This window comes from Osmerus eperlanus, chromosome 7, assembly GCF_963692335.1.
Source record: "Osmerus eperlanus chromosome 7, fOsmEpe2.1, whole genome shotgun sequence".
Lineage (NCBI taxonomy): Eukaryota > Metazoa > Chordata > Actinopteri > Osmeriformes > Osmeridae > Osmerus > Osmerus eperlanus.
Window position 1 is genome coordinate 19,306,123 of NC_085024.1, and position 26,206 is coordinate 19,332,328.

The 26,206-nt window shown below is 44.9% G+C and overlaps 3 protein-coding genes and 1 long non-coding RNA gene across 4 annotated transcripts; 2 read left to right on the forward strand and 2 right to left on the reverse strand.

Annotated features, from left to right (window-relative positions):
* The first annotated feature begins 23 nt into the window (after positions 1–23).
* mtf1 (metal-regulatory transcription factor 1) lies at positions 24–13,082 on the forward strand. Its single transcript, XM_062465603.1, has 11 exons — positions 24–133; positions 1,550–2,072; positions 4,080–4,318; positions 5,674–5,805; positions 5,981–6,054; positions 6,969–7,102; positions 7,389–7,466; positions 7,615–7,724; positions 7,816–8,452; positions 8,859–8,928; positions 9,068–13,082. The coding sequence occupies exons 2-11, from the start codon at positions 1,602–1,604 to the stop codon at positions 9,568–9,570; spliced, it is 2,448 nt and encodes an 815-aa protein (XP_062321587.1). The 5' UTR covers positions 24–133; positions 1,550–1,601; the 3' UTR covers positions 9,571–13,082.
* Positions 13,083–13,116: 34 nt separating this feature from the next.
* Positions 13,117–13,726, reverse strand: LOC134023519 (uncharacterized). Its single transcript, XR_009930777.1, has 3 exons — positions 13,538–13,726; positions 13,300–13,401; positions 13,117–13,225 (listed from the first exon to the last, which is right to left on the reverse strand). It is a non-coding gene; the product is annotated as an uncharacterized LOC134023519 (long non-coding RNA).
* Positions 13,727–13,914: 188 nt separating this feature from the next.
* Positions 13,915–16,658, forward strand: yrdc (yrdC N(6)-threonylcarbamoyltransferase domain containing). Its single transcript, XM_062465656.1, has 7 exons — positions 13,915–14,251; positions 14,571–14,766; positions 14,977–15,091; positions 15,251–15,370; positions 15,583–15,713; positions 15,914–16,023; positions 16,435–16,658. Exons 1-6 carry the CDS (start codon positions 14,077–14,079, stop codon positions 15,981–15,983), a joined length of 807 nt encoding a protein of 268 aa, XP_062321640.1. The 5' UTR covers positions 13,915–14,076; the 3' UTR covers positions 15,984–16,023; positions 16,435–16,658.
* Positions 16,659–17,101: 443 nt separating this feature from the next.
* Positions 17,102–25,731, reverse strand: LOC134023477 (glycoprotein endo-alpha-1,2-mannosidase-like protein). Its single transcript, XM_062465636.1, has 4 exons — positions 24,871–25,731; positions 23,519–23,628; positions 18,750–18,826; positions 17,102–18,469 (listed from the first exon to the last, which is right to left on the reverse strand). The coding sequence occupies exons 1-4, from the start codon at positions 25,379–25,381 to the stop codon at positions 17,833–17,835; spliced, it is 1,335 nt and encodes a 444-aa protein (XP_062321620.1). The 5' UTR covers positions 25,382–25,731; the 3' UTR covers positions 17,102–17,832.
* Between the last annotated feature and the right edge of the window lie 475 nt (positions 25,732–26,206).

Consider the following 26,206-nt stretch of genomic DNA (forward strand, 5'->3'; position numbering starts at 1 on the left):
CCCACAATTCACCACGTTAACTGGGAGGCTGGAATATGACGTTTATATTTAATCATGGTACCGCTAGGGAGGGGATGGGAAGAAAGTGCTAGCAACCCTAAACATAAAGTCTAACGACGTTTTCTCTGCCCTGGTAAATATATTCTTGTATTTGTTATTGGCATTGTGAGTTTGTTGTGACAACTTGTTTAAATCGACGAAATCAAACTTTTCTGGTGCGTCGCGAGATTTGTCATGGTCCCAGCAGTTGACTTGCTAGCTAGCTACATTAGCTCGCGCTAGCTGTAGCTTGCTAGCTGCTTGGTCTAACTAGATAGCTAGCAAACTGATTGTCTGATAAAGACTTACCATTTGTTTTCTGTTCAGATAGCTACCCAGTTGGTGTTACTTTCGTTGGGTAACGTGTAGTTCTATTGACAAAGCAATACACATGTAACGATTTTACAAGATCCGTGCAAATTAGGCTACAGCCAAGCCAGCAAGTAGCGAGTCAAGCAGACTGCACAGGACAGGATATAATGCAATGGATTGCCTGTTTGCAAGCTTCCACTCAAAACGCAACCCATCATTTAATGCATTCTTGCTGTAGGAGCATTGATGTGTTAAAAACAATTGTTTTACATGCCGTCAGATAGCAAGGTTTTCTTACAACGTAATGCCAGCTAATATAACGTTATAGCCATAGAGCTAACCATTAGCTACAGCTGGGCAGCATCCTTCTACCTAGCTAGTCTCAATTGCCAAGCATTTGGCATGTTTGCCAGTTTGTTTGACATGTTTGTCAGCTAGTTACTGTGTCTTGTAGCTAGTTAATTCAGTACAAACGACAAACATCGACTAAATTGATTTGCTACACTAGAAGAACCTTGTCTCATAAAGTAAATTAACTTCATCAGCAAGGTTACTATACCAGCTAACCACAGGGGTCTCGTGACTATCGGAAATCAGAAAGTTCTAGATCTCCCATTTTGGCTACCGTGCTTCTGTTTGTAGAAAGTAGGCCACTTCCATATACTACCATATTGGTGAATTAAAAGTATATCTTGTCAGCTGTTAATCGAGTTCTCACTGCGGTAGCTGGATTTTTTTTTTAAAGAAAAGGCTGAACTGTCATTAAACGTTAGTCTAATCGCAACACCTTGGCTTGCCTAGCATACACAAAACACAAACAGAACACGCCAATTGTAGCTAGCTACATGTTAGGTATGATCAAAGGGTATTGTGGTCCACTGACATTTGTGCAGTCATGTTGGTGGCTATCTTCACAATCAAATTACCATGTGTTTGTGTTTAGTAGCCAAGGTGCGTTGTACCAATGCTCTTAGGTTGCTAAAATGATCAGCAAACCATAATTGTTCAAATAAAACTAGTCAGCTTTTCTATAGGGAGTTTCTATGTTTAGCATTAACATTTTTCTATAAGTAGTAATGAAAGCAGAATTTGTGATTTCAATGTTGTGTTCAATGTCAGAAATGGACCCGTTTTTAGCAATGGCAAATATTGTATACATCAAATATAAATATATATCTGTAATATATGTTTCATGCAGGTATAGCAAGTGTGCCGTCCTCCGCGGCCAGGCGAGAGAGGCGGCCAGGACCATGAGCGAGAATGGCCCTCACACAGAGGCGCCCATGTACCTCACGGTGGAGGTGGACCAGCTTCCGCGGGACGAGGACGAAGACGAGGAGCAGATGGCCCACTACGGCAAAGAGGACGACCTGATGCCCAACCGGCCCTCCTCTTCCTCCTCGGGCCGCGTGTACGACCGCACCACAGTGCTCATCGAGCAGGACCCCATTCGATTGGACGAGGAAGGCGAGGAGTACATCCACTGCGGCGGGGACGATGACGGGGTCACCTTCCTCACCGAGGGGGAGGGCGACGAGGAGGAGGGCTCCCTGGCCTACATGACGGACCCTGACGGGATGTCGCAAGGCTATGTGCACCATACCATCTCGCCAGACCAGATCCAGTTCATCATCAACCCCGGGTCCACCCCCATGCCACGGAACATCGAGGGCGCCACCCTCACCCTGCACTCGGAGTGTCCAGAGACCAAGCAAAGAGAGGTAAGTGGGCGCCCATACCTAACAGCAATGTGCTTCCTCTGCAAAACTGTTTTATGTTCCTCCTTCACTTCCTTCTCCCTGAAAGAGCACACAGGAGACTACAGCAGGAGTTCCACTCCATAGCCTGTTGCTGTCGGTTTATTGGCTTTATCATTGGGGCTCTATTGCTGCAGCAATTCCCTTCCAAATTACTGGTGTATGTAAGATCCAAGTTGTCCCCTGCGTCGTTCGCTTCAGGAATTTGACTAGAATGTTTTCTTTGTAAATGTGAAGCAACTCTCTGTTGTAGGTCACCAGTTTTCTACTCTCGGAATACAGCACATGACCATTTACTGTGAGGCATGGCTAAACATTGCGTGTTGTTGATGCAGCTGTAGCTGTTTGTTGTCATTGTCCCTATTTGACATAATGTAAATGTGTCGTGAGAACCTGCTGTCTGCCGCGCTGTGTTTATTCTGCTGGAGCTCATCCAGTCTATCCTCATCCTTGGCCCCATCTACCTGACTGCTTGAAATCGCAAAGAGAAAATGTCTCATCCAGAATTAGATTAACGAAACGTCAGATAGACACCGAGCCAACGATGCAATTCCCAGAATTGTGTCCTGGAGTTCTGGCATTTACTCAACATCAATTCACTTCAAATCTTTTCAGTTGTTTCTCCCCCCTAACTTCTGTCCTTTTGCCGCCACGCATGCAACTCTGTAAAAGTCTCTTTGAAAAGCGTCTGAACAGTGTAACTTGTGTATCCATCCCTGCATGCACAATTTGTCTGCATGGCGGAGTGCTCTCTTTGCTCATTGTGTGTGTGAGTCAGTGGCCTGCCGCATCTAGTTACCCTGTGTGATTAAGCTGATGCTGGAGTCACGACGGTGTGGGAGAGGGAGACAATCCTGCGCTAACAAGCAGCGGCGGCCCTCTCACCGTCGGCTCCACACCGTACAGATCTCTACATTTCTCTCTCGAGCATTGAATGTGAAAAGCCAAATCAATCAGCCCGCCTATCCCTGAGGTCCTGTTAAGGTTTCTTGCTCAACATTGGTCCCACACTGCTGCAGCGCCTGGACAGCCTTTTAGTACGTATGGTTTTGGGCCCACTGTATTAATAAAAAGGCTGTTTTATCTATGACCCGATGGTTTTGGGCCCACTGTAATAATGAAGAGGCTGTTTTATCCACGACCCGAAGAGTTCTAGTCTATACGTATGTTGTGTCTGCTTGTGGTTTGTATGGTTGAAGTCCAACAAGAAACGCATCTAAAAATAGCTGTATCCAAGCATGGACAGCTTCTAAAATTCCTATCAGGGGGTTACATAAGGTATAGAATCTGTTGGATTATTTATGTAGGAGTGCAGCATTTCCCCAAGGGTCAGGGTCTAAACTAACTTCCCTTTCCAACCCCAGCTTAAAAGAGGAACTGGAAAACGTGTTATGTTGGTAGCCAAGAGAGATTTTCTTTGTCTACCTACCTTCATGGCTGTGCACTGGGATAATGAAGGCGAGCTTGTTTCTATGGGAGATAAAGAGGAGAGATGAAGTCTTTCTTCTCTTTTGGCCCAGAGGCATTTTCCCCCCAGAGAGGAAACAGAAGAACAGGGCAACCACTACTGTGGAGTCGAGCTGAGCTGAACACAGGGAAACAGAATGGGTTGGATGTGATGTGTGAGGAGTGAGATGGGGGAAGGAAGGGGGGGGGGGTCGAGTCATCCCAGTCACCAGTTCAAGAGCTGGCGGGTGGCTGAGTCATTGAGTTCAAGCTCTTCCCGAAAGGTCACAGTGATCTCTAGAACAGAAAGAGAAAGACTCGTTATATAAAGATGTTAAGCCTCCTTGGATTCCTCTTGTGTGAAACACAGCCTAAACATTTGTTTTTAAAAGCTGTTAACAGCTGGCCGATGAGTATGTGCTTTGCTCTTTCCAAATTAAATGTTTCTCCCCTAATTTTCTGGGTTGTAAGTGATCACCTGAACCCCCATCTGCTCCCCCCATCCATCCCTTCGTTCTCTCTCAGGTGAAGCGGTACCAGTGCATGTTTGAGGGCTGCACCAGAACCTACAGCACGGCAGGCAACCTGCGCACGCACCAGAAGACACACAGAGGAGAATACACGTTTGTGTGCAACCAGCAGGGCTGTGGCAAGGCCTTCCTCACCTCCTACAGCCTTAAGATCCACGTGCGCGTCCACACCAAGGAAAAGCCCTTTGAGTGTGACGTGCAGGGCTGCGAGAAGGCATTCAACACTCTCTACAGGTTAGGCCCGTAAATCATCTATGGCTCCTGTTCTACGGTGAATCCCGCACGTTGCCGCCAGTATTGAGCAGGCTTCCCTGGGAATGCACTAGAGATTAAGTTAACGGAGCATCTCGCATACAAAGTAGTTCGAGTACACCTGCCCTGGTTAGATGTCTGTCATGTGGGACGTGTGAGTTAACTGGAATGATGAGGTGTTCCTGGGAAGTTGGCTTCCGTGAACTGACTGTACGGAAGCTCTGTCTTTTTGATGCTGTGGTCTTTGGATGTTTGACCCAGAGCTTGAACAATAGGCTCCATGCATCCAGCCAATTTATTTTTTGTTTTGTTTCATTTTTGTCTTGAGGTTACCATTGTTTCTCAGTGCTAGTTGCATTTAGCTCTTATCTGCATCAAAGCCGATAAGAGCCTCATGCAAACAGAGTTTGCGGCTCTTTCATGGTGAAGCCCTACCTGAGGCCCAAAGAAATGCAGCCAGTGGAGGAGGTCCTGTTTGGCTACCCTCTACTTCCTGTCAGGAGCCATTCATCAGTCTGGCTGGTGTCATGCTGGCCAGCTCCTTTCTTAATCACATTACCCTCCCCTCTTATCACAGCCTCTGCTGCCTGGCCCCTCCCATAAGGCAGCCGTTGAGGGCACGCGTTCACTGCCTCAAGCGTAGCCTTACGAGATTAGACAGTTGGTTGGTTTCTTGTCTGTCCAGGAGGTTGCTGCTTAATCTCAGTGTTTGTTCATATTCAGACCCTCCTACGCACTAAACGTTTTGTGTTAAATGACGTGACTAGGGACGGAGCAACCAATCAGCATAAGAATCGAACACTGTTCGTTGTAAATTGGATATGGTTGGTTGAAGCACTTGTGATGTCCGATACCGATGGTGATCCAAGATGTGCTACAATGCATGGAATGTCAAGTGGATGCTGCCAATCAATTAGCGTAGCCATGTTAGCGATTATCCCCCCTCTTCCAACCCCCCCCCCTGAAGATTAGTAGCAATTTTTCTTTCCTCTCCACAACAAACATTAGAACGACTAGCGCAGATAACGGTATTGAAATCGACTTAGGCCAGGTTGGTGTCTTGTCTTTAGCAGCCCACCAATCGGCAGATTTACATTTAGTAATTTAGCAAACGCTCTTATCCAGAGCGACTTACAGTAAGTACAGGGACATTCTCCCCAAGGCAAGTAGGGTGAAGTGCCTTGCCCAAGGACACAACGTCATTTGGTTGGCATAGCCGGGAATCGAACTAGCAACCTTCTGATTACTAGCCCGATTCCCTAACCACTCAGCCATCTGACTCCCTATGATGGGAGTGATTTCATGATGAGGTTAACGTTCATGTGTCACCGACGCAGACTGAAAGCACACCAGAGACTGCATACGGGGAAGACTTTCAACTGTGAATCGGAAGGATGCACAAAGTACTTTACGACGCTCAGTGACCTGAGGAAGCACATTCGTACACACACTGGGGAGAAACCATTCCGGTAAGTGCAGAGGGGTCACCGGTGTTATATATCCCAAGGGGTGAGGGTTTCTGCCATTTGAGGGAAGGTGAAAATCAGCTTGTTAGCAAGCGTATACTTCTCCATGTGTTTAGACAGCTAGGCTACTTGATAGCAGTATTTTAATGAACTGTCGCTTCCTGCGATCTCTCCTCAGGTGTGACCATGACGGCTGTGGCAAAGCGTTTGCTGCTAGCCACCACCTAAAGACGCATGTACGGACACACACAGGTATACTGCTCAAAAGCCGACCATACATTACATTACATTTACATTTAGTCATTTAGCAGACGCTCTTATCCAGAGCGACTTACAGTAAGTACAGGGACATTCTCCCCGAAGCAAGTAGGGTGAAGTGCCTTGCCCAAGGACACAACGTCATTCGGCACGGCTGGGAATCGAACTGGCAACCTTCAGATTACTAGCCCGACTCCCTCACCGCTCAGCCACCTGACTCCCTTGGCTCCCATACGGCAGCCTCACTTCGGTGTTTCCCATACATCTTCTCGGCTTTTGCGGCCTAGTGAGATTTACAAAAAATATTTCTACACTCATAACTTAAAGGATCTCTAACATGGTGTTTTGCGCCATTGCTTATGCAAAGCATCACTCACTCCCACGTTAAAGTTAGCTAACAATGTTAACTGTCAATCTCCTCGCTTATGTAAAGTGCATCCGGCTGCTTGTCAAGTATGTAGCTAGCTACCCACCACAGTCTCTAATGAGAAATCGAAGAGAAACACTGCACCTCTTGAACCAGTTTTTTTTTGTTGCATTGTTCGAAGTCTTTATGCTGGCTTAGCTTTTATGTGAAGATGATCCCATACCACATCGCTCTCCGTCTCTCATCTCTCCCTTTCCTTTGTCCTTTTCTGTTCTCTCCCATTGTCTCCATCTTTCTTTATTCGTTCGCTCGCTCTCTCTCGCGCTCTCTCTCTCTCCCCCTCACTCTCTCACTCTGCCTCGCTCTCGCTCACTCCCTCTCACTCTCTGCCTCGTTCACTCTCTCTCCCTCACTCTCTCCCCTCACTCTCTCTCTCTCCCCCTCACTCTCTCTCCCCCTCACTCTCTCTCCCCCTCACTCTCTCTCTCTCCCCCTCACTCTCTCTCTCCTTCTCATCCTCCCACTCGGCACCCTCCTGTAGGGGAGAAGCCTTTCAACTGTCCCAGCGATGGCTGTGAGAAGACCTTCAGCAGCCAGTACAGTCTGAAGAGTCACATCCGAGGCCACGACAAAGGCCAGCCTTTCAGCGTGACCTTAACCCACCCCCTGTCAGAGGTGAGTCACTGTCAGTTCAGCATAATGTGGATTTGTATCCCCTGGTAAGGAAAGAGGGGAAGACGCTTCTTTGTGCAGTACTGAATCTTGGAACTGCGTTCATAACAACGAATTTAGTGTCCAATTAGTTGTGTTAAATGAAATTGTGATCATATTGGCTATTGAAAGGTTGTCAACCAACCCTTTGATTAGATCTCTGTTGGTCCGAGGTTTCTGTTGATGACTGACTATGCTAATGTATGACTGTGAAGAAATAAATTAGAGCCCATTCATCTCCTAATTACAGGATGCGAATCATTCACTGTGCCTCAGTGATCTAAGCCTCATCTCCACTGATTCAGAGCTACGAGAGAACATCCACAACGTGAGTTTGGGAATCATTCCGATGTACCCCTGTTTGCTTCCTTGCATGAGTGCAAGTCGATGTACTCGAAATATAAATACAGATATTCCAGTTCCACATTGTCCTCAATCTGTGCCATAATAATTCTCTTGTTAATTCTTCCAAACAGTCTCAGAACATGGATCTGAACAGTGTCACCCCCATCAGGATCTTTGAGCTCATGTTTCAGAGTCCAGAACATAGTGAACACAGTCAAGACGATGTTCATCCTCGAGGCAAGTACTTTTCAGAACACATTAACTCAAACTGGAATCGGGGTTACTGTATGGTGTTGATCGTAACTTCTCCCGTTCCCCTTCCTCTTAGAGAGTCTTGTAGAAGTCTTTGGCCTGGACACTCCCACCCAACCTACAGCGAGCAACGGTTCCTCCCTCCTCTCCTTCCCCCTGCCCCCCTGCTCCTCGTCCTCCTCACCCTGCTCCCACACCACCCCGGTCGCGGAGGGCCCCTGCCAGCTCAGCCAGACACCCTCTCAGACCCCGACGCCCATCAGCTCCACAGTCGGCTCCACCCAGCCCGCCCCCTACGTCTCCATAGCCGGCCCGCCGCCTCTAACGCCAGACGTGCCCGACCAAGCCCCGGGGGCCGGCGCCGCCCAGCAGCACTACGTCGCCGTGTCGCCCGCGTTCCTGCAGCCGAAGGGCAAGACTCCGACCGGGCCTTCGGCGCCCCCTGCGGCCGCTGCTGTGGCCGCTCCGGCCCTGAGCGCCGCCGTGCCGTGTGCCGCTGCTGTGGCCGCTCCCAACACAGAGGCACCGCCGCCGCCAGCCACGGCTCACAATGTGCCTTTAGCCTCCAACACCAGCCCGGGCTTGACTCCCACCCCCACCACCATTACCATCGGGTCCAGCCAGGGCCTGCTGCCGTCCAGTATCGTCATGTCGGACCAGAACCTGCAGTGGATCCTCAGCAGCGCCGCCAACAGCCAGCAGAACTCGGACACAACGGTATGGGGGGCCCTGGTAGTGGGAATGTGAATGCAGTGTATTGATTTTGAGTATTCTTAAAAGTCAGGTGGAGTCAGGTGGCTGAGCGGTTAGAGAATCGGGCTAGTATTCAGAAGGTCGCTGGTTTGATTCCCGACCATGCAAAAATGACGTTGTGTCCTTGGACAAGGCACTTCACCCTACTTGCCTTGGGGGAATGTTGGACAGGCCATCGGGGGGAGAAGGGTACTTACTGTAAGTCGCTCTGGATAAGAGCGTCTGCTAAATGACTAAATGTAAATGTAATTCTTCACTTTTGCTAGAAAAGTACTTATCTTTCTTTTTGTATTCTATTCTCTATTCTATTCTCCCAGACTTGGCTTAATGCCTAATGACTGCTAACAATCAATCTGTGTTTTGCATGCAGACTCACCAAGGAGGGACAAAAGTTGAGAAAGTCTTCTTCACCACTGCCATACCTGTGGGAGGAAACCCTGGTGAGTTTACTTCTGTCCAGCCATGGCACATTGTGGAAATGCAATTAAATGTTTCCTTGGGAGCTGAGTAGATTCTAAAATTGAGTCAAAAATGGAATCCCTAAATGTATTAGTTACTTTATAAATGTTGTTTTTCCAGGCAACGCTGTTCAGCAGATCGGCCTCAGTTTGCCAGTCATCATCATCAAACAGGAGGAATCCTGCCAGTGTCAATGTGCCTGCAGGGACTTAGCGAAAGACAGAAGCTCCAACAACAAGAGCACTAACACAGCCACAGCAGTCATAGCAGCACAGCAACCTCCAGATCCTCCTGCTCCTCCTCTCCCACCACCTCCTCCCGAGGTTCCTTATCCACCTGTTACCCCTGCCCCGTCACCCCCCTCCTGCTGCCTCCCCCAGTCCCCCTCCCCTGGGGGCGAGATCCTCCCCCAGGGGGAAGCGGAACCGGGCAGCACTCCCTCGTCGACTCAGACGTTCCCCACGGCAGCCACCAACCCTTCTCCCCCCGATGGCCTGTCCAACATGGACGTGTCCGACTTCCTGTCTCTGCAGAGCCCGGAGACGGACGCCAATATCGAGGCTCTGCTGCTGGTGGCTGATGACTTTGCTATGGCTGGCAGCGGGAGCAACACCAACCCCTAGGCAGGAGGGAGGGATCGACGACTTAACCACTGTTCAGCTGAAACCGCTCGTCAGCCTGAACCCACTCCCCCATCACGCACACGTCCTCTTCTCCTCTTCCTTTTCGTGTGCAGACACTCCCCTCACCAAGTGTATTATCTCTCTACCTGTAGTGCGTTTTTGTTTGGCCTAGTAGACACATTTCAAAGACTTACAATAGAACTATTCGACTCAGTTGCTGCGGATGGTCGAGGTGCAGTAGTTTTTAGCGATATTGTTAGCATATTGCTAACAACACATCGATAGCTGCAGATGAAATTGAGAATTTCGCATGACTTGGCGCTCTCATTGCCAAGCAGTAAAACAAAACTAGACTTGTTGTCTAATCAAGCACTGTAGTGAACTAGCCAGCATACTATATACCTTTCAACTAGTATGCTTTTGACCAGAATGTACTGCATGTAATGTAAGTCATTTGGTTTTTATCCAGTACCACCAGGAATTGGACGTTGTTGGGCAGTGTTATCTTACTCAAGCAATGTCTATTGACAGCCATTGCATAAAAAGTAATCATGACAAATTTGTCTAGGAAGGTTATTGTATTCCAGAAAATGTGATTTCCTTTGGTTTCATTTGTATTTCCGATATTGTGGCGGTTTTCCCTACACAAGTATTACAAATTGAAACAACAACCTTTTAAATTTGATTTGGAAGTCAAATCACCATTTTCAGGTTTCCAGTAACTTTATTATTTAAGTGATAACAGATTAATTTATTGAGAGCTTAATTCTGCTTACTTTTGCTGTCTTCTCTCAAGCAAGCATCATGGACAAAGTATAAATCATTTTTTTTAATTATTTATTTAATTGCCTGCTTAGGAGTCCTTGTAGTTGTCCTCATATGTTACTGATTGGAGTCTATGGTACCCTCCTTCCCTCCCCCTCCATTTTCTTTGTTCTCAAAGACACGAGAACATTGCAGTATTGCATCTATTAATTTTGATCTTTTGGTCTTCTGGTTTGCGAAAGCCTTTCGCAATCAAAAGACACATTTATATATAGCCTGACCCTCTCAGGGATGCACAGTGTCGTACAGGTTGATCATCAGACATGCAATGGACTGCCAGATACCATTATTGCAGTAGCCCTGTTTGTGCTGCACTTTCTTCTTCTTTGTTTTTTGTGCACTACCTTTTTTTCCCCCAGTTACTCAAATGACTAGTTATCTGCAGCACTAATACATTCGTCATTTGTGAACCACTGCTGTAAAAGGGTGTACATATAACATCTAGTCATATATATTTTATCTTGTTAGAATGTTCTAGAATTTGTATTTTTGTATAGAATTTTGAATTGTCTAAATGTGGAAGTTGGAGCCTTCAGAGAATACCACCCTTACTCTTTTTTTATTTTTAGCATTAGCCTTCGAGACATTCATCTTATGCAGACGATTAAGAAAAATTGACAAACTTACCGATTTAGATGATATCGGCTACTGTACACAGTCAATACAGTATCTTCTAATATGTGCATATGTAATTTGCTTAGAGTATAATATAACATTATTGTTTCACAAGGGACACAATGCAATGACACCACAGAAGGCATTACTTCCATTGGGCTTAGAGCTACACGGCCTTAAATGTTATCCCACTTACTGTGGCTTATGTGCCTCCTTGCCTTGTCAGTCTCTGCCTATGACTTGCCATGACGTTGCCCATCTGGCCACTACACCCTTTTCATCAGTTTTTTTTATGCCTTTGTGCAGCAGTCTATACAAGGATATCAACTAATTTGTTTGATAATTTCCGTGCCAACGATGCAGCCTAATCTCCGCGTTTTACTATTTTGCGTATCATAGAAATATGCATCTATTCAGCAAAACAGTAGCCTGAAATGTTAAGATTCCTCGTACTGTACTGCAGTGAATATCATCCATTTAACAATTGACAGGACACCCAAGAGAAATTCCATTAATATTGTAACTGTAAACACATTGTTATTTTGTCATTGTACTTTTATTTTGCTATTGAACTGAGAATCACACAGGAATTATGTATTCTGTCAGAAATATTTTTCTAACAGGCATAAAAAAGTTGACATGGGGATATCTAAAGGAATTTGAATGATCTTTGCCCTTTTACTATCTGAAATGTACCAGATATATTTTAATATCAATGCATACTATACGTATGTGTATGTGGGGCTATTCACTGTACTGTAAAACGCTTAAAATTAGCATTTTATTAAGATTATTGAATATATTATTTCTTTTTTGTTAGCACTTAGATTTGGGTCCACTACTAGAATAATAAGTGTCTAGATGACAAAATCCTTAATTTTTTTTTTTATTGAAGTATTGTCCCATATTAAATGTCGGTCAGCTTGAATAATTGTAAATATGAACTCGGCATAACCCATGATTGAGTTGCAATCAATTTCATGCATCCCTTTGAGGAAAAGTACTATGCAATTATTTGACTGCAGCATTCCCAAAGGTGAAATGTACCAAACATATTGACCATTTTTCACTGAAGTCATCAGATTTGTCCCATATTCAGTATGCAGATTCACATGAACTACAAAGGCTCATGAAGGTTGTTTGTAAAATTACACACAAAAAATACAACATACTTCATTCTTTGACCAACACATCTCAATTACTCACTCCTATACGTATGCTATAAGGGTCCATATTATTATACTCTATGGGTTGTGATGGGTTGTGTTGGAGTGGTGAATATGGGCATTTGAGTATTTGTATTTTCATCCATTGCTTTCCAATGAGTTGTCCTTTTTACCTTTTCCTTTTCTCCATTTTGAGTTACCTGGTTATATACCGACTGGATTTACTCGGAAAGGAACCTGTAAAGTCACTGATTCTGTTGTAAGAATTATTTGGGTCAGATGTGTGCTGCAGTTTTTACGTTATGGGTAAAAATTATTTGTCACATTTTGTTGTAGTTTCACTGAAGTCATCTCAATCTTTTGTGTCTTTCTGTATTGGTAATACAAATCCAACCCAATTTGTATGCCCATTGAAACCATGTAGACCAAGATGTGTTCTTTAGAACCCAAACAAACCCAATTTTTGCCTTTGAAAAGGTACATTATAGCTGCTGACTATTGCTGGTCAGGCATTGCGAACATCTTGTGCATGGAAACAAAATATTTTCCTAGGAAGGAATCAGATGTTTCGAGGACATTGGGGCATTTGTTTGGAAACTGGTTGTTTTGGAAAGAATGCAGTGGCAACAGGCTTTTTTGAACTTTGTATATAGTTAGGGATACTTGTGCTTGTTGGAAAATGTTTAATGGGTAACAGGAGGGGGAAACGAAATGCTTCCAAAGGAATGTCTTCAGTACCCAAAGAGTGAGGAATTGTAAAGGATTTGTATTTTTTTAAAGAATGTACAATGTGAAAATGGTTTGCTTATGCTTGTTTTGTATAAAGTAATATTGTACTATGATAAAGTAATAACTTTTTGAATTGAGAGCAATATAATACTAATAAAATCTTACCTGATTTGTCAATCAATGATACCTTTTCTCAAGCAAAGAGGCATGACTTTATGTACCATTTATTTGTCAGAATATGCTTTACTAATATAAAAACATACATCGTAGTTATTGATTCACTTTTGTGCTGGAAATGGTTGATCACTTAGATTCTTGTCCTGAGAGGGGAGAGAGAAATTGCACTGGTTTTGTCGTTTACCACATGCTTGATTTGGGGGGCTCTGGGACCTACCGCTAAGACACTTCGCAGTTCCATCAAATCCCTCAGGACAGCGTTGCTTAGCTCCATCTTGTCCTCCAGAGTAACAAGTCTATTGTCGAGGTCCTCCAAGAACTATGTGGGCCAATAACATGGGGGGTTGTATTTAGTAAACACGTGCTATTGAGTGAGGATTTCATGGTCTGTATGATTTATCAACGTAACAATGTCGAGTAAAGAGTCGTGGAAATTCTTATTGGAAACCACAAACCTGAATGTTCTGTGTGTTCGAAGACTCTTCCTTTACAACAGAAGCATCCTGTAACTTCTTGTCTAGAATAATGCACACCAATGAAACATTTTGATATTCCAGCGGAACAACTACACTTAAACATGAAAGTGATGTGCTGTTACAGTACCCGTACTCGTTGCCATGATTCGCCTCAGAAAGAAAGTTAGGCTTGCTTGTGAGTAGCCTAAGCCTACACGGGTGTTATAGTTTTGTTAATTAGCAGCCGCCATTTAATTAAGGTCAATGCCCATGTTTATTAGACAATTATTTTCTCATCTTATACATTTACCTAGCCTAATCTACGTTCTCTAAATAACAAAAATGCTCTGTTTGGTATTTAGCCTACTTAATTCAATGTATACAAATGGAAAATCGAAATATCGCTATGTCTGTGCTGTCACCTTTAAGAAACTGGGGGTCATGCTTTGAAGGCGTTACCGGAAGACTGTCATTTGCTGCGAATAGCGAGTGTTTCATCAGGCAATACTAGCATGCTGTAGAAACCTGATACAGTTCCCATGCAGAGTACATGTAATGTTATTAATGCCTTCGTGAAATCAAGAAGTGCGTATCACAATGCCCCTTTAACAAAAAAAATGTGCAAAGAGCTGAAGACTAAAGTGTTACGTTTGTTACCGCCGACAGTCAATGGCTTGACCGGCCAGCATGAGGACACACCGGACAGACACCCAGGTGACTTTAGCTAGCTTGAAACAGCAAATCTGGTTTTCTCTCGACTTCGCGTTTACAATGACTTCTTATGCGTTTAAGATGTTGTCAAATTATTATGTATTCACGGCCTAAATGGCTGGTCTGTTGCTTCTAGTTGCACGTGTTGGACACATTCAGCTTCCTTTATCTTTGGAAATATGTAGGCCTATGGTATAGTTATAGGCTGCTGGGATGACGAAAGTTGGTACTTTTAATGGCATTTGTTTGGCGTTTACGAAACGGTTCGTTTTTTCCCAAACGTGTCAATGTTGATGACTTCATAACCCCTTTTGGTCTGTAGATGGTGCTGAAATCCTGGATGCAACCGTCCAATCTCTGAAGGAGGGTCAGGTGGTGGCTTTGCCAACTGACACAATATATGGCTTGGCTTGTCTGGCGCAAAACTCTGATGCCATCAAACGGGTGTATGAAATCAAAGGACGAAATGGTCAAAAACCGCTGGCTATTTGCGTTGGGGAAATACAGGACATATACAAGTAAGTGTCCACATTTTTGAGCGATAATTTCCAGTCCACATAAAAAGGGCCACAGCTATAGAAAGCTTACTGCCGCACTTGCTTCTTGTTACATAAACAAGTTAGTTAAATAGAATGTGGTCGTTTTGGTCTACAAGGCTCATCAGTCCATGCTACAGCATGTCAAAACAAAGCTTGGACAACTGTTATACCTCTGTTCCTTGGTTGCAGGTACTGTAAGGTGTCAGTCAAAGAGGAGCTTCTGGAGGAGCTTCTACCTGGTCCTGTCACTCTGGTTCTGCAGAGGTCTACGGTGTTAAACACAGACCTGAATCCCTTCACTCCGGTGAGAGCTGCAACCCCTCACACTCCACCCTTCACGCACCTGCAACCACACCCGACTACAAGAAGACACTCCCAAAGGTTGTCTTTAAAGGTCTTCCGAGTCTTTTGTTTGAATTATTGTCATGCGGCTTGTGGTCTTGTGGTTATGTGTTCCTTTTAGCTGGTAGGTGTGCGCATCCCTAACCATCCCTTCATGAGGCGTCTGTGCCAGCTGTGTGCAGAGCCCCTGGCTCTTACCAGCGCCAACATCAGCACACACTCCAGCACTGTGGCTGTGCACGTGAGTGGAAACAACCCTTAGTGTGTGTGTGTGTGTGTTGGAACAGATTTTATTTCGAGTGGATCACTCGAAAGTCATGAAGTGTGAATTTATTGGGTGTTTGGGCTAAGCAAGGCTAGTGCTATATTAACATCCGTGCAGGATTCTGATTCATTGGTGTTCTACACAGATTCGATTGTTGTGTTCATATTGGACTTTTTAAATTCCTGCAGGAGTTCCAGGACCTGTGGCCTCGTTTAGCTGTGGTAGTTGATGGGGGACCAATAGGAGACCATAGTCGGTTAGGGTCAACAGTGATTGACCTATCAGTGTTTGGAAAATACCGTATCATCAGACCTGGCTGGTGAGTAATTGATGATCTCCTATATGAACTTTAAGCTGGTTTAGGTAGCATGATGTAATTCAAAGTATATCAATGCCTTGCATGCATTTAAGGTGAGCAAAGGTTAAGTAGTGGTGTATCAGTTTAAAATTGAACTTCAAATATGGAGGTAAGCTTGTTGATAAGAGTTCACAAGTCAAACCACTCCTTTTATCTTTCAGTGCTTTTTCTGCCACTGTGGATTTGCTGGAGCGTAAATATGGACTGCTGGAGGACACAGAAAATCAATGAGGATTTGTTCCTACTCACTGGCTGAAATGCACAAGCAGCTGTATCCATTTTCTCCATAGCCAATGAAAAATCTTCCTCCGGTGGCAATGTTTGATAGGCTGAGGGGTAAACATTCTTTAAATAATGTTGTGGTCTTATCTACCTCAGATTATGGACCTATGGAGTTCATTTGTTTTGGGTGATCAGTTATTTGGGCCTCATCTTACATGGTCAATCTTAGCAACAAACCCAACTATCTCTGCTATGTCAGACTGGGACGAGGTCCAGAGAAATAACAGTTGGCGGTTGTAGTTCTTCTTATTCAGGGCCTGCGGGAGTCTTCGAGGCTCAATGTGCTCTCTGCCTGGAAATTAAATGAAAATTCCTTTTGAGGGGATTTGTCAAGTTTTTGAAATTGTATTCATTTGGAGTGCATTGGAGTGGTTTTTAGTTTCCTTTATAACAGTTGTAGATATACCTCTGTGATTTTGACAATACATCAAATGATGGAATGTGGGTTTCTTCTTTTCCCTGTGCATTCACATGGGCGTAGTTTGCGGTTCCTCTCCTCAACTACATTGTACAGTGGCATGTAATATAAAATAACAGCTTCTATTGATATTTGCTTATGTTAACAATAAATTCCTGAAATACTTTTTAAATTAACTTTTTTTCCATTAAAAACTGATTTGAGTAGCTGGTTGAATTTTGACATTTTTAAACTTGTGTAGATCCTGAATCATCTACTTTCTACCTTCATTTTAAGTATGGAATCCTGAAACGGATCATATGGCAAATGTCTAAAGTAGTTCAGCTCATAATCAAGACTTTTATTCCTAAAATCTGCCCATATTAATTCACGTACAATAACCTTCATATAAGTTTTACAGTTGGCTTTTACGAACTCTGTCCGTCATTCATGTTCCAAAATCTCACTTTACCAGCCCTAAACTGGAGGAAGAGATATTTTCAGAAAAATTTAAAACAAAGTTAAACCAGCTTGCGTACTCAAGAACAAAAACATTGATCTGAATAGATAGTACAATGTTTTCTAGAGTTGGTGTTTTCCACCGTGGGGGATAAGTAACCCATAACAGACATGGCTGTTGTACTCAACTGAGTGGATATCCAATGATGCTTGCTTGACTTGCCTGTCCCCCTACCGGTGTGCACCGCTAAACCATTCGGTGGTCAACCGTAAACCGTGTCCTCGGGCTGTTGTCTGCTGTTTTGAAGCCACACAAACATTAAAACCTGCTGCAGGCCATGATTAGAAGATGAGCACTGTGACACAAGTGTCTTCTCATCCTTTACCCATAAATGTGAGTTCATACATCATTTGGTTTTGTTGGTTAACGCTCCTAAAAACCAAGATGTTTTATTTACTCTTGTCTTATGATAAATATGGATGTGGTGCTGAAAGGAAATTACTGCTACTTGTAAGCAAGGTTATGTCGCGAGAATTACATACTACACTGAGCAGTAGTTCCTCGGGTAGGACAAAGTGATGTATTCATAATGCATAAAATACACAGGGTACTGTACGGTTTACTTGAAAGTGTCCATGCGTGAAGAGAAGAAGGGGGTCGCCTGATTATAAGAATGGTTCCGTGGAGGACTGAGCCGAGCAAGTCTCTGCAGCACTTGTAAGTCTGAGATGTCATTGGCCGAATTAGTTTCAAATAAAACCACACAATGCCACTAATGGCTGAGAAGTGTCCAACCAAGAGTGAGATTCTCTACCTCACACTTTTAGTTGGTTTTTTTTTTCTGGTGTCCTGGCACACATCCACATAGGTACTACCCCCACTGAATAGTCTGCCAGTCCATACACACACTCCTTCATTTCACACACACACGCTAAGCCAGTTCACATGAGCCACTGCTCCTTCTCCTTATTGAACTGCTCAGCCCATCTCCGGGTCAGCTCCAGGTAAAGTTCAGGCTGATGGGGCTGGTAGTCTAAGTACAGGCGTGTCACTGTCTTCTTCGGCACCGCCTTCTCGATCTGCGTGCCCTCGTGCCACTCGTTAAAGGACGTGATGGTGACAACCTCCGGCCGCACGCCGAGCGCAGCCTGCAGGGCCATCTCGTAGTAGCGTCCGTTGACGCGGTTCCGCGTGTTGTGGTTGTTCCACGGCCGGATGCTGGTGTCGATGTAGCCGGGCCCCACGCTGGGGACGAACAGCAGGTTGTTGCCATCGCAGAACGCCTTGATCGCCTTCCAGTTTTGGTGGGAGGATCCGAAAGAGAAGCCATTCGAGGCAAAGTAGGTGTACATGCCGTCGAAGCCGCCAGCCAGGATGTCGTGTTTGTGCCGTTCCTCCACAATGAGGGCGAGGAAGACGGCGTCGTAGGCCGTTCCCCGCAGGCTGTGGGAGCCTGCGGGGGTCAAGAGGTCAGACCAGGCCTCTGGAGGGGTCAGGTAGGAGTCATAGATGTAGAAGAAAGGCAGTACCTTCCCTGTGCTGGAGGTGAACTTGTAGAAAGCTCCATGGTCCCCATACCTGAAGACACAAGGAGAATCATTGGAAGAAGAAGCCCACATGACAGTACAATCAGGAGTAAACAGCTGACAGGACATTCTTTTGTGACACGAGGATCTTAATGCAAGGAATCAAGCAATGAAGCTTGTCACACCCATGAATAAGTCATACAGCTAGCATTAGCTGAGTGTGTTTTCTGTCTTTGTGGGTTACCATTCTCTTTAACACAGAGTGAAGTTTAAATGGGTTTACCTATGTGCTCTCTCTCTCTAGGGATAGGAGCGATGCAAAGTGGCCATACCTGTCGATGATGTACCTGATGTTGTCATGTACACTCTGGTCGGTCCTTCCTCTGTATGGCTGGATATGAAATGCAACCTGGAGAAACAAACCCAGAAATGGTAAGGTTGATGTTGCACCTTTCGTCAATGAGGATGTCTAAAAACAATCATTGTTGAGAATGAAACGGAAGAGTTTAACACATGACAAGATATGAAAAATCAACCAATGTGTAGGCCTATAAGTTGAATATTTTAAGGGAAGAATGGAGAAATCCATGACTGAATTATATATGATCTAACTAAATGCTTTGTTCTTGTGGATTGGCATCCCAAGAGGAACAAAATGGCTTCCTAAGTGGATGGATTTGGCCATTATGGAAATAGAAGTAACACCTCACTCAGCCATTTACATTACATTTAGTCATTTAGCAGACGCGCTTATCCAGAGCGACTTACAGTAAGTACAGGGACATTCTCCCCGAGGCAAGTAGGGTGAAGTGCCTTGCCCAAGGACACAACGTCATTTTTTTTGCACGGCCGGGGAATCGAACTGGCAACCTTCAGATTACTAGCCCGCTTCCCTCACCGCTCAGCCACCTGACTCAGCCAGTAACAGTGTCTGACAATTCTGCTGCTCATTCCAATGATAAGAGTCCTGTATTGGCTGATATCTGTTTTTGGCTAATATTTTGTTGGCTTGTAGCCTTTAAAACGCTTACCCTATTCTGTTGTGTTGAGAACTAACCCTAACGCATGTTACAGTATGCAGTCCTTGCATTTTACATGAGCCAGAATAGTAATTTAGTACATGGTTGCAAAAAGGTCTTGCAGTTGGCCAAGTGCTTTAGACTACAGGGGAGGGGGTCTGGAGGTAACAGTGGCCTTTGGAACTTCAGAAGCGATTGCCGTGGAAATGTAGTTCAATAAATGAAAGAGATGCTAGGTGTGAATTGGATTTGGTATAGGAAGGTGGTGGTTTTACACTGGTGCCCCCCCTGTGGGCTGGATAAACAGAGATGTGTGAGAAGGAAAGAGAAATCTATGTTTTGTCACTGATGGTGGCAGCTATGTTTTGGTGTTGGATGGAAATGTGCATTTCAATGCTTCCCCCCCCCCCCCCCCCCCTTCAATGTGTATTTTGAGTCATGACTATAGCTATAGCAAAACCACTGGTCCTAAAAGGAACAGCACTTTCTGTAGTAAAAGGGAGATTTTATTCATCATCTGCAAAATGGATTTCATCATGGTTGTGCTTTGCAAAAATGTGTACAAAACAGGATAATTGAGACGGTATCCCCCTTTACTGCGGATGACTGCAGACTGTGAAACAAGCCAGACCATTTGTCCAAGACACGGAAGGCTAATTCATGATTAAAGGAGACCAAGCAAGAGCCTTTTAATAACTCACAAACATAGCCAGTGTATCCATAGCGCACCAGACCGTACAGTACATTTGGCTAAAGAGAGTAGGATGACACTGTAATATAATGCATGTAACAACCCCGAGGTAGGGAATTGAGCCATTCGTTTAAAACTTCTCAGGCAACCAAATGTCTGCCAGAGATGTTGCCATTGCTCAGTTTCGGGATTGCGCTCGATGATGGTGGTAAGCTTTGACAATTAGTTTGATTTCAGCCAAGTGCTCCACGCTGTCAACATCGTCTTTTCAGCCTCAGCATCAGTCGGCTCGTGTCGTGCTCCACAGGGCAGAATCTAGCTGCATGCTGTTCAGTACATCTGGAGCCAAGGAAGTGTGCTTGACGGCATAGCTTGGACATCCCTACACCACTCGTGTATGGAGCATGGCCTACTTTTCGACTGGAACATTTATAAGCCCTAGGGGTGCAGATTGTTCAGGGAGGCAAAACTGAGTCATGGGACCCACACCCTCTCTCCTTGATGCTCTTGCACCCAGTGTCTCCCACCCACCACCACTGCCCCCCCTCCATCCACCCCCTCATTGTTTCAGCCTGAGCTAGCCTGCAAGCTGAGCACAAGGGCCTCAATTGGCACTGTTGGCATCGCTGGCACAGTGAGAGGATCTACTTTTGCGCCTTCAACTCTACTGTAGGCTACATACATAATACAGAGGAGGGGAATATGGGTGCTGAGGCTTGACTTTTAAAAGGGTTCTTACTGCATTGTTCTTACATAAAACAATGAGTGGAGCCTGCTTCTTTTTTTTTGCAAAGTCAACAAATGTACGGCCCTATATATCCTATATAATATCGTTTTTATTATTGTGCTGTACAGTTAGCCTTTGACCTGGTCAGCATATTTGCGAAGACAGTCTGTGTTTTTGCCTTGGTGTGTGTGTGTGTGTCATGGAGTGAGTGAGAGAGCAGTGATGCTATGTTACATGCAGAGCTCCTTCAATTGTCCTGTCAAGCGGCAAGTTATGAGGCTGCTGTAGCTTTCGTTGTGATCCTTTGTGGCTCATAGAGTCTGATAAGACAGGACATGTCCTGCTGTGAAGGAGGGAACCGGACAGAGATGACTCAGCTGGTGAACAGAGATGGACGGATTGATTCCGTTGAATGCACTGTCTTATTATGCAATGTATATCCTTTGTAGGTACAAAAGCACTGGCTGGAAATTGCTTACTCATCTCTCAGATACTGTAAACTGGCAGTCTTTTTAGAGGATGCCGAATCATTGTAGGGCCATCCATCCCTGCAACGGGTTCTTGCATCATGGTGTGAGGCTTAAAGACGTTTTTGTCTGATTTTACACTGAAGCTGGGACAAGCTGGGACTAGCTGGGACAAGCTGGGACAAGCTGGGACTAGCTGAGTTTAGAGTACAAGAGGTTTTTGTTTGCTTTAGAACATTTTCACCGAGAGCATAATCTTTTTCAATTGTCAGCGCTTTACAAAGACTATGCATTAAATGCTCTCCAAAGATAGTTCTCCATTGCAGTGGTAGTGGGATGAGCTGGTCAAGAGGAGGTAAGCTCTAGAAGAGACTACCTACAAGCATCACTTGACAGTTTATTAAAGAAAATGTTCATTATACTCGCTGTCTTTGTGTTGGTGATGCTGGGGCCTGTTCCATAAAGCGAGTTCACCGAATAATAAACAGTTTTATATGGAAGAGGCACCTGGTCTACGAATACGAAAGGCTAAACATAGTTGGCCAGAAAATGCTCCAAAACACCTACCTTAAATCATTTAGGCTCCCACGCTCCCAATTTTTTTCAAAACCAGTTAACATTGTTTTCATCACTGTATCATACACCTCGTGGCACTTTTGCTGACACCAGAAAAAAATCCAGGCCCTCTGTTTACCAACAAACTACAATAGTTAATCTGCTTTAACCCTGTTTCTGCTGTCAAGTTGTCCAAAAAAAGGAAGACACCACATGTATGAACAGCTGAAATTACAGTCTGTTACAGGTGTTACAATTAGTGTTTTGAAGGGAGGATTGTCACATCATCGTAGCACATTTACAACTCATGTAAAATACCACTTCCTTGAAGCCCCCCCTCCCTCTCACTTTTAGAGAGAGCTTTGGTGCTCCATGAAATTAAGTTGAAACGGATAGTGGCTTACCTGGTTAGCTAACACCTTAGGCCACCTGGTTTTACTTTGTTTAAATGTGCTGTGTGTTGAGCAAACACTGGCTGTGAATTATGGATGGATCCCAGCTGGAGACCAGAGATCTTACAAGCGTGTCTCCCTCATCACACTTGAACTCTGAATTTGTTCACACAGATGCGAGGCTCACTCTGCCCTAGAGCAGCTTTTGACACACACACACACAAACATACACACACACACCCACACAAACATGGATTCACACACATCAAATAACAGTTCACAGCTGTCTACTGACACACACATATCACTCTGATTGCTCTGTAGTTCCATCGTTCATATGCATGGCTGTCTCCACAACATAATATCAATCTACCAGCTTTGTCATATTTACACGCCTATACTTCTGCTGGTTTACAGATGCACAACAGCTCCTCACAACTACCCTGTAGCTATTTATGGAGACACAGCATGGCGTTGGTTATGTCATCAACCCACAGCCACGACCATGAAATATCATCCCTTTTGAATAGTGCTGCTCTCTTCCTGCCTGTGTCTGAAGTGGATCTGACATTACACATATCACATTACCAAGAAGAGACCCTCTGAAAGTTTCATAAGGCTCCACACCGTGATGAGAAACAGACATCCAGGCAGTTGTTTACCCAGGGACCACATTTTCCAGCCTAATTGGCATTTGGTCATGTGCTTGCCTCCAACACCCCCCACACCCCCCCCCCCCCCCAACGTGTTTCCCAGCCTCTGTAAACAACATGTCCGGCAGCTCTGTGTTCCGCTTGGATCTGATGTTAGATGTGCCATCAGTTCTGGTCGAAGGCTGAGTCCGATCCCATCTCCCCCAGAACACCCAGGACAGAGTTGGGAGATCCAGCCTATGTTCCATTTCAGTGACTTTTATCAGAACCCCCCCCCCCCCCCCCACACACACACACACATAAACACACAGTGGCCCTCATGAAGAGCTGTGAAGTGTGTGTTCAAGTACAGAGAGAGAGAGAGAGAGAGAGAGAGAGAGAGAGAGAGAGAGAGAGAGAGAGAGAGAGAGAGAGAGAGAGAGAGAGAGAGAGAGAGAGAGAGAGAGAGAGAGAGAGAGAGAGAGAGAGAGAGAGAGAGAGAGAGAGAGAGAGAGAGAGAGAGAGAGAGAGAGAGAGAGAGAGAGAGAGAGAGAGAGAGAGAGAGAGAGAGAGAGAGAGAGAGAGAGAGAGAGAGAGAGAGAGAGAGAGAGAGAGTACCTTAAGGTTGTGTCTATAGGCAGCATCCAGAACAGCTGGCACCAAGTCTTCTGTGGGTTCACCGTTGTCATCAGCCACGCCTGGAGGGTACCAGGACAGTACTATAACCCCTGTAAGACACACACACACTCAGTCTCTCTAGAAACTCTGGATCTGTTAGCCCATCAGTTATTCTATAGAGGCTGAATACCCTGAAAAAAGCGTATGTGTATCGGTACTTTACTTTATTAGTTCATTTACTAGTCCACAAATTATTTGAGCAGACAGTTCTAGCAGTTTTTTGATTGGATTAGAATTCGAATTGTGCCATTCCTTTTTATTGCAACAGACAGTGCAATGTGATGTTTGGACATCATCTTTCCTTTGATTGATGAAAGATAAGTTTATCGCCTTTTGACTGGTGTTGGCATCGGAAGGCGTAGAGAAGGGCACAGCCCAACCGTAAGTGACAGCCCATAAATTGTAATGTGGCTGGGGATGCTTGCCCACATTAGAATGTCCACAAACGCTGTTGTTGTCACACTGCCAGGCGGTCACTGGCAAACCAAGTAGCACTCAGAGCTAATTCCTTTACCCCGTGTCCGCTTGGTAAGAGGCTGTGTGGAATATTTGATTACACCATCAAAATAGCCATGTATGCGTGTATTAAAAGTTGTGCCTGTTGCGATTAATTGTATTGACGAATCACTGAGGGAAGTGGACGATCAGTCATTTAGGCAAGTCATGTGATTTAGTATTCCGCTCGGGACTTTGTACCACTTGCTAATTAAATGGGTTCTCTTTAAAAAGTAATGTCAAGCTGGCCTGTCTGTGTTCCATCTGACAGAGTGCGTGTTGGGGAAGGGGATAGAGACTGTAAACTGGCATGCTGGACGATGTAGGCTACAATAGCCAATTGAGCCGGAGGGGAAATATTGCATTTTCATGGACGTAGGCTGTCCTATCAATTCACTGTGCAAGTAAAGTGCAACACTGTGGGCAGTAGCCTATGTCTTTCGTTGGTAAAATAGATCTAATTAAATGATAACAAGCTATAGTCTAAACTGATGTGTCATTTCTAACTGTCATTCGACAAACGCAAAGTTCCACAAGCAAAGTTGTATATAGGCCTTGCATCAGACGGGCTCCCAGGTAAAACAATGGCCCTCTTCATTGACCCAATAGACGCGGAGCTACCGTGAGCGAGCGCTTTTCGGTGCACTCCATCGCGTGCTGAAACTAGTCCATCAAGCGCAAGCGAAACAGCTGTTCGCTAACTAGGAGTAATATGGGCCTACCAGCTGGGTACGTTAATAGTTTTACTTTGTCCGTAAGTCGATCACTGAATAACCAACCCCTGCATCTTACAATACCTGCTGCAGCCGCTCCAATCTGCTCCATGTGGGACTCTATAACGTCAGGATCCCTGGAACTGTATGGACCAAGCTCGGGATAGAAACTGGATCCGATGTCTTCCGGCGGCATGTGCCTTCCCCTCGGATAACTGGAAGCGATTTTGGGGTCCCAGTGCTGTACCAGTGCGTGGTCCCAATGCATGTATTTCCCGTCCATGTGCGGAGTCCCGTACCACAAATGGTAAAATATATGGACGTCGTAAAAAATGATTCCTTCAGGTCCAGAGTTCGATAAAAGTACTTTGGTGTTGCTAGAAGCTGGACGGGCTTGATCTGGAGACACTGCCATGTCTTGGGACACAGAGCGCCGATCAATCTTTCCCCCAACCATCATCTCCAGGTCCAACCCCGGGGCCATGTCTGAGAATCCATCACTGGGCTTTAAGGTCCTCAACCCCATCATGGTACCAAAAACAAATATTGTAAATAATAACAGGGCTATGCATGCTTTCTTTCGAAACCGAGCCATGGTGCGTATAGGTCTCGCGGAGGCTATTCCGTTCTGTGTGAGAAGCGCGTTGAGTTGCGCTGCCACCGAGTCGATGCAAAACAAGACCACTTTATGTTCTCCTTTCCTAAAACGCTTACTGTAAATCAATTAATGATCAAACTATGATCTCGAGATGTTTAGCAATCAAAAGTAAGTTGTAGACACAATGATATCCACGGAAATCGAAATAACTTAATCATAATGCAGAGTCAATACAACTCATTCATCAACTTAATGAATGAGAGTTGATTGCAGATGACATTGTGTGTCATTTCCGCTACGCTTTCTGACGCAGTGGCAATAGAGTTGACATGAACTCGCTATTAAAATGTCAAGAAGTTAACTTCCCCAAAACAAGAGAGCACAAAAACCGAGAGATTACTGAATGCCTAGACGTCCCAACCGCAACAACGTAGACTTTTTACCTTGTGAGTTGAGGTTGAGTTTTGGGCTAAATGTCGAATGGGAAAATATGTGGTGTCATCCAGTGGCATACCCTCCTTGTCAAGCAATATAATACAATACAATATAATCCTCTGATATCTTTCAATCGTCCACAGTCGTCCCCATTGATCACTGAATTGTCACACATTTTGTCATCGTTCCTGCCTTCCTGCCGTCTCCTCTTGTTTGCATGCTTTCTAGGGCTTTCTCACTGGTGTTCACAAGTGTACGCCAACGGAAAAGAAACGAGGACAGCAGATCGCAGTCGAAATTCTAAGCAACAGGATCCTCTTACGGAAGCGCTTTCTGGTCGCTGTCCAAGGTAGCACCTAGCCACACGGCTTTGCTGATGGTTGTGTT

Coding starts and splice junctions, on each gene's coding strand:
- mtf1 (XM_062465603.1), top strand. CDS start 1,602: ATGAGCGAGAATGGCCCTCACACAGAGGCGCCCATGTACCTCACGGTG. Junction 7,467..7,614: donor TACGAGAGAACATCCACAAC/GTGAGTTTGGGA, acceptor TCTTCCAAACAG/TCTCAGAACATGGATCTGAA. Junction 7,725..7,815: donor GATGTTCATCCTCGAGGCAA/GTACTTTTCAGA, acceptor CCTCTTAGAGAG/TCTTGTAGAAGTCTTTGGCC.
- yrdc (XM_062465656.1), top strand. CDS start 14,077: ATGCAGAGTACATGTAATGTTATTAATGCCTTCGTGAAATCAAGAAGT. Junction 14,767..14,976: donor GAAATACAGGACATATACAA/GTAAGTGTCCAC, acceptor CCTTGGTTGCAG/GTACTGTAAGGTGTCAGTCA. Junction 15,371..15,582: donor CCAGCACTGTGGCTGTGCAC/GTGAGTGGAAAC, acceptor AAATTCCTGCAG/GAGTTCCAGGACCTGTGGCC.
- LOC134023477 (XM_062465636.1), bottom strand. CDS start 25,381: ATGGCTCGGTTTCGAAAGAAAGCATGCATAGCCCTGTTATTATTTACA. Junction 18,827..23,518: donor CCTATAGACACAACCTTAAG/GTACTCTCTCTC, acceptor TTGTTTCTCCAG/GTTGCATTTCATATCCAGCC. Junction 18,470..18,749: donor ATCAGGTACATCATCGACAG/GTATGGCCACTT, acceptor TTGTGTCTTCAG/GTATGGGGACCATGGAGCTT.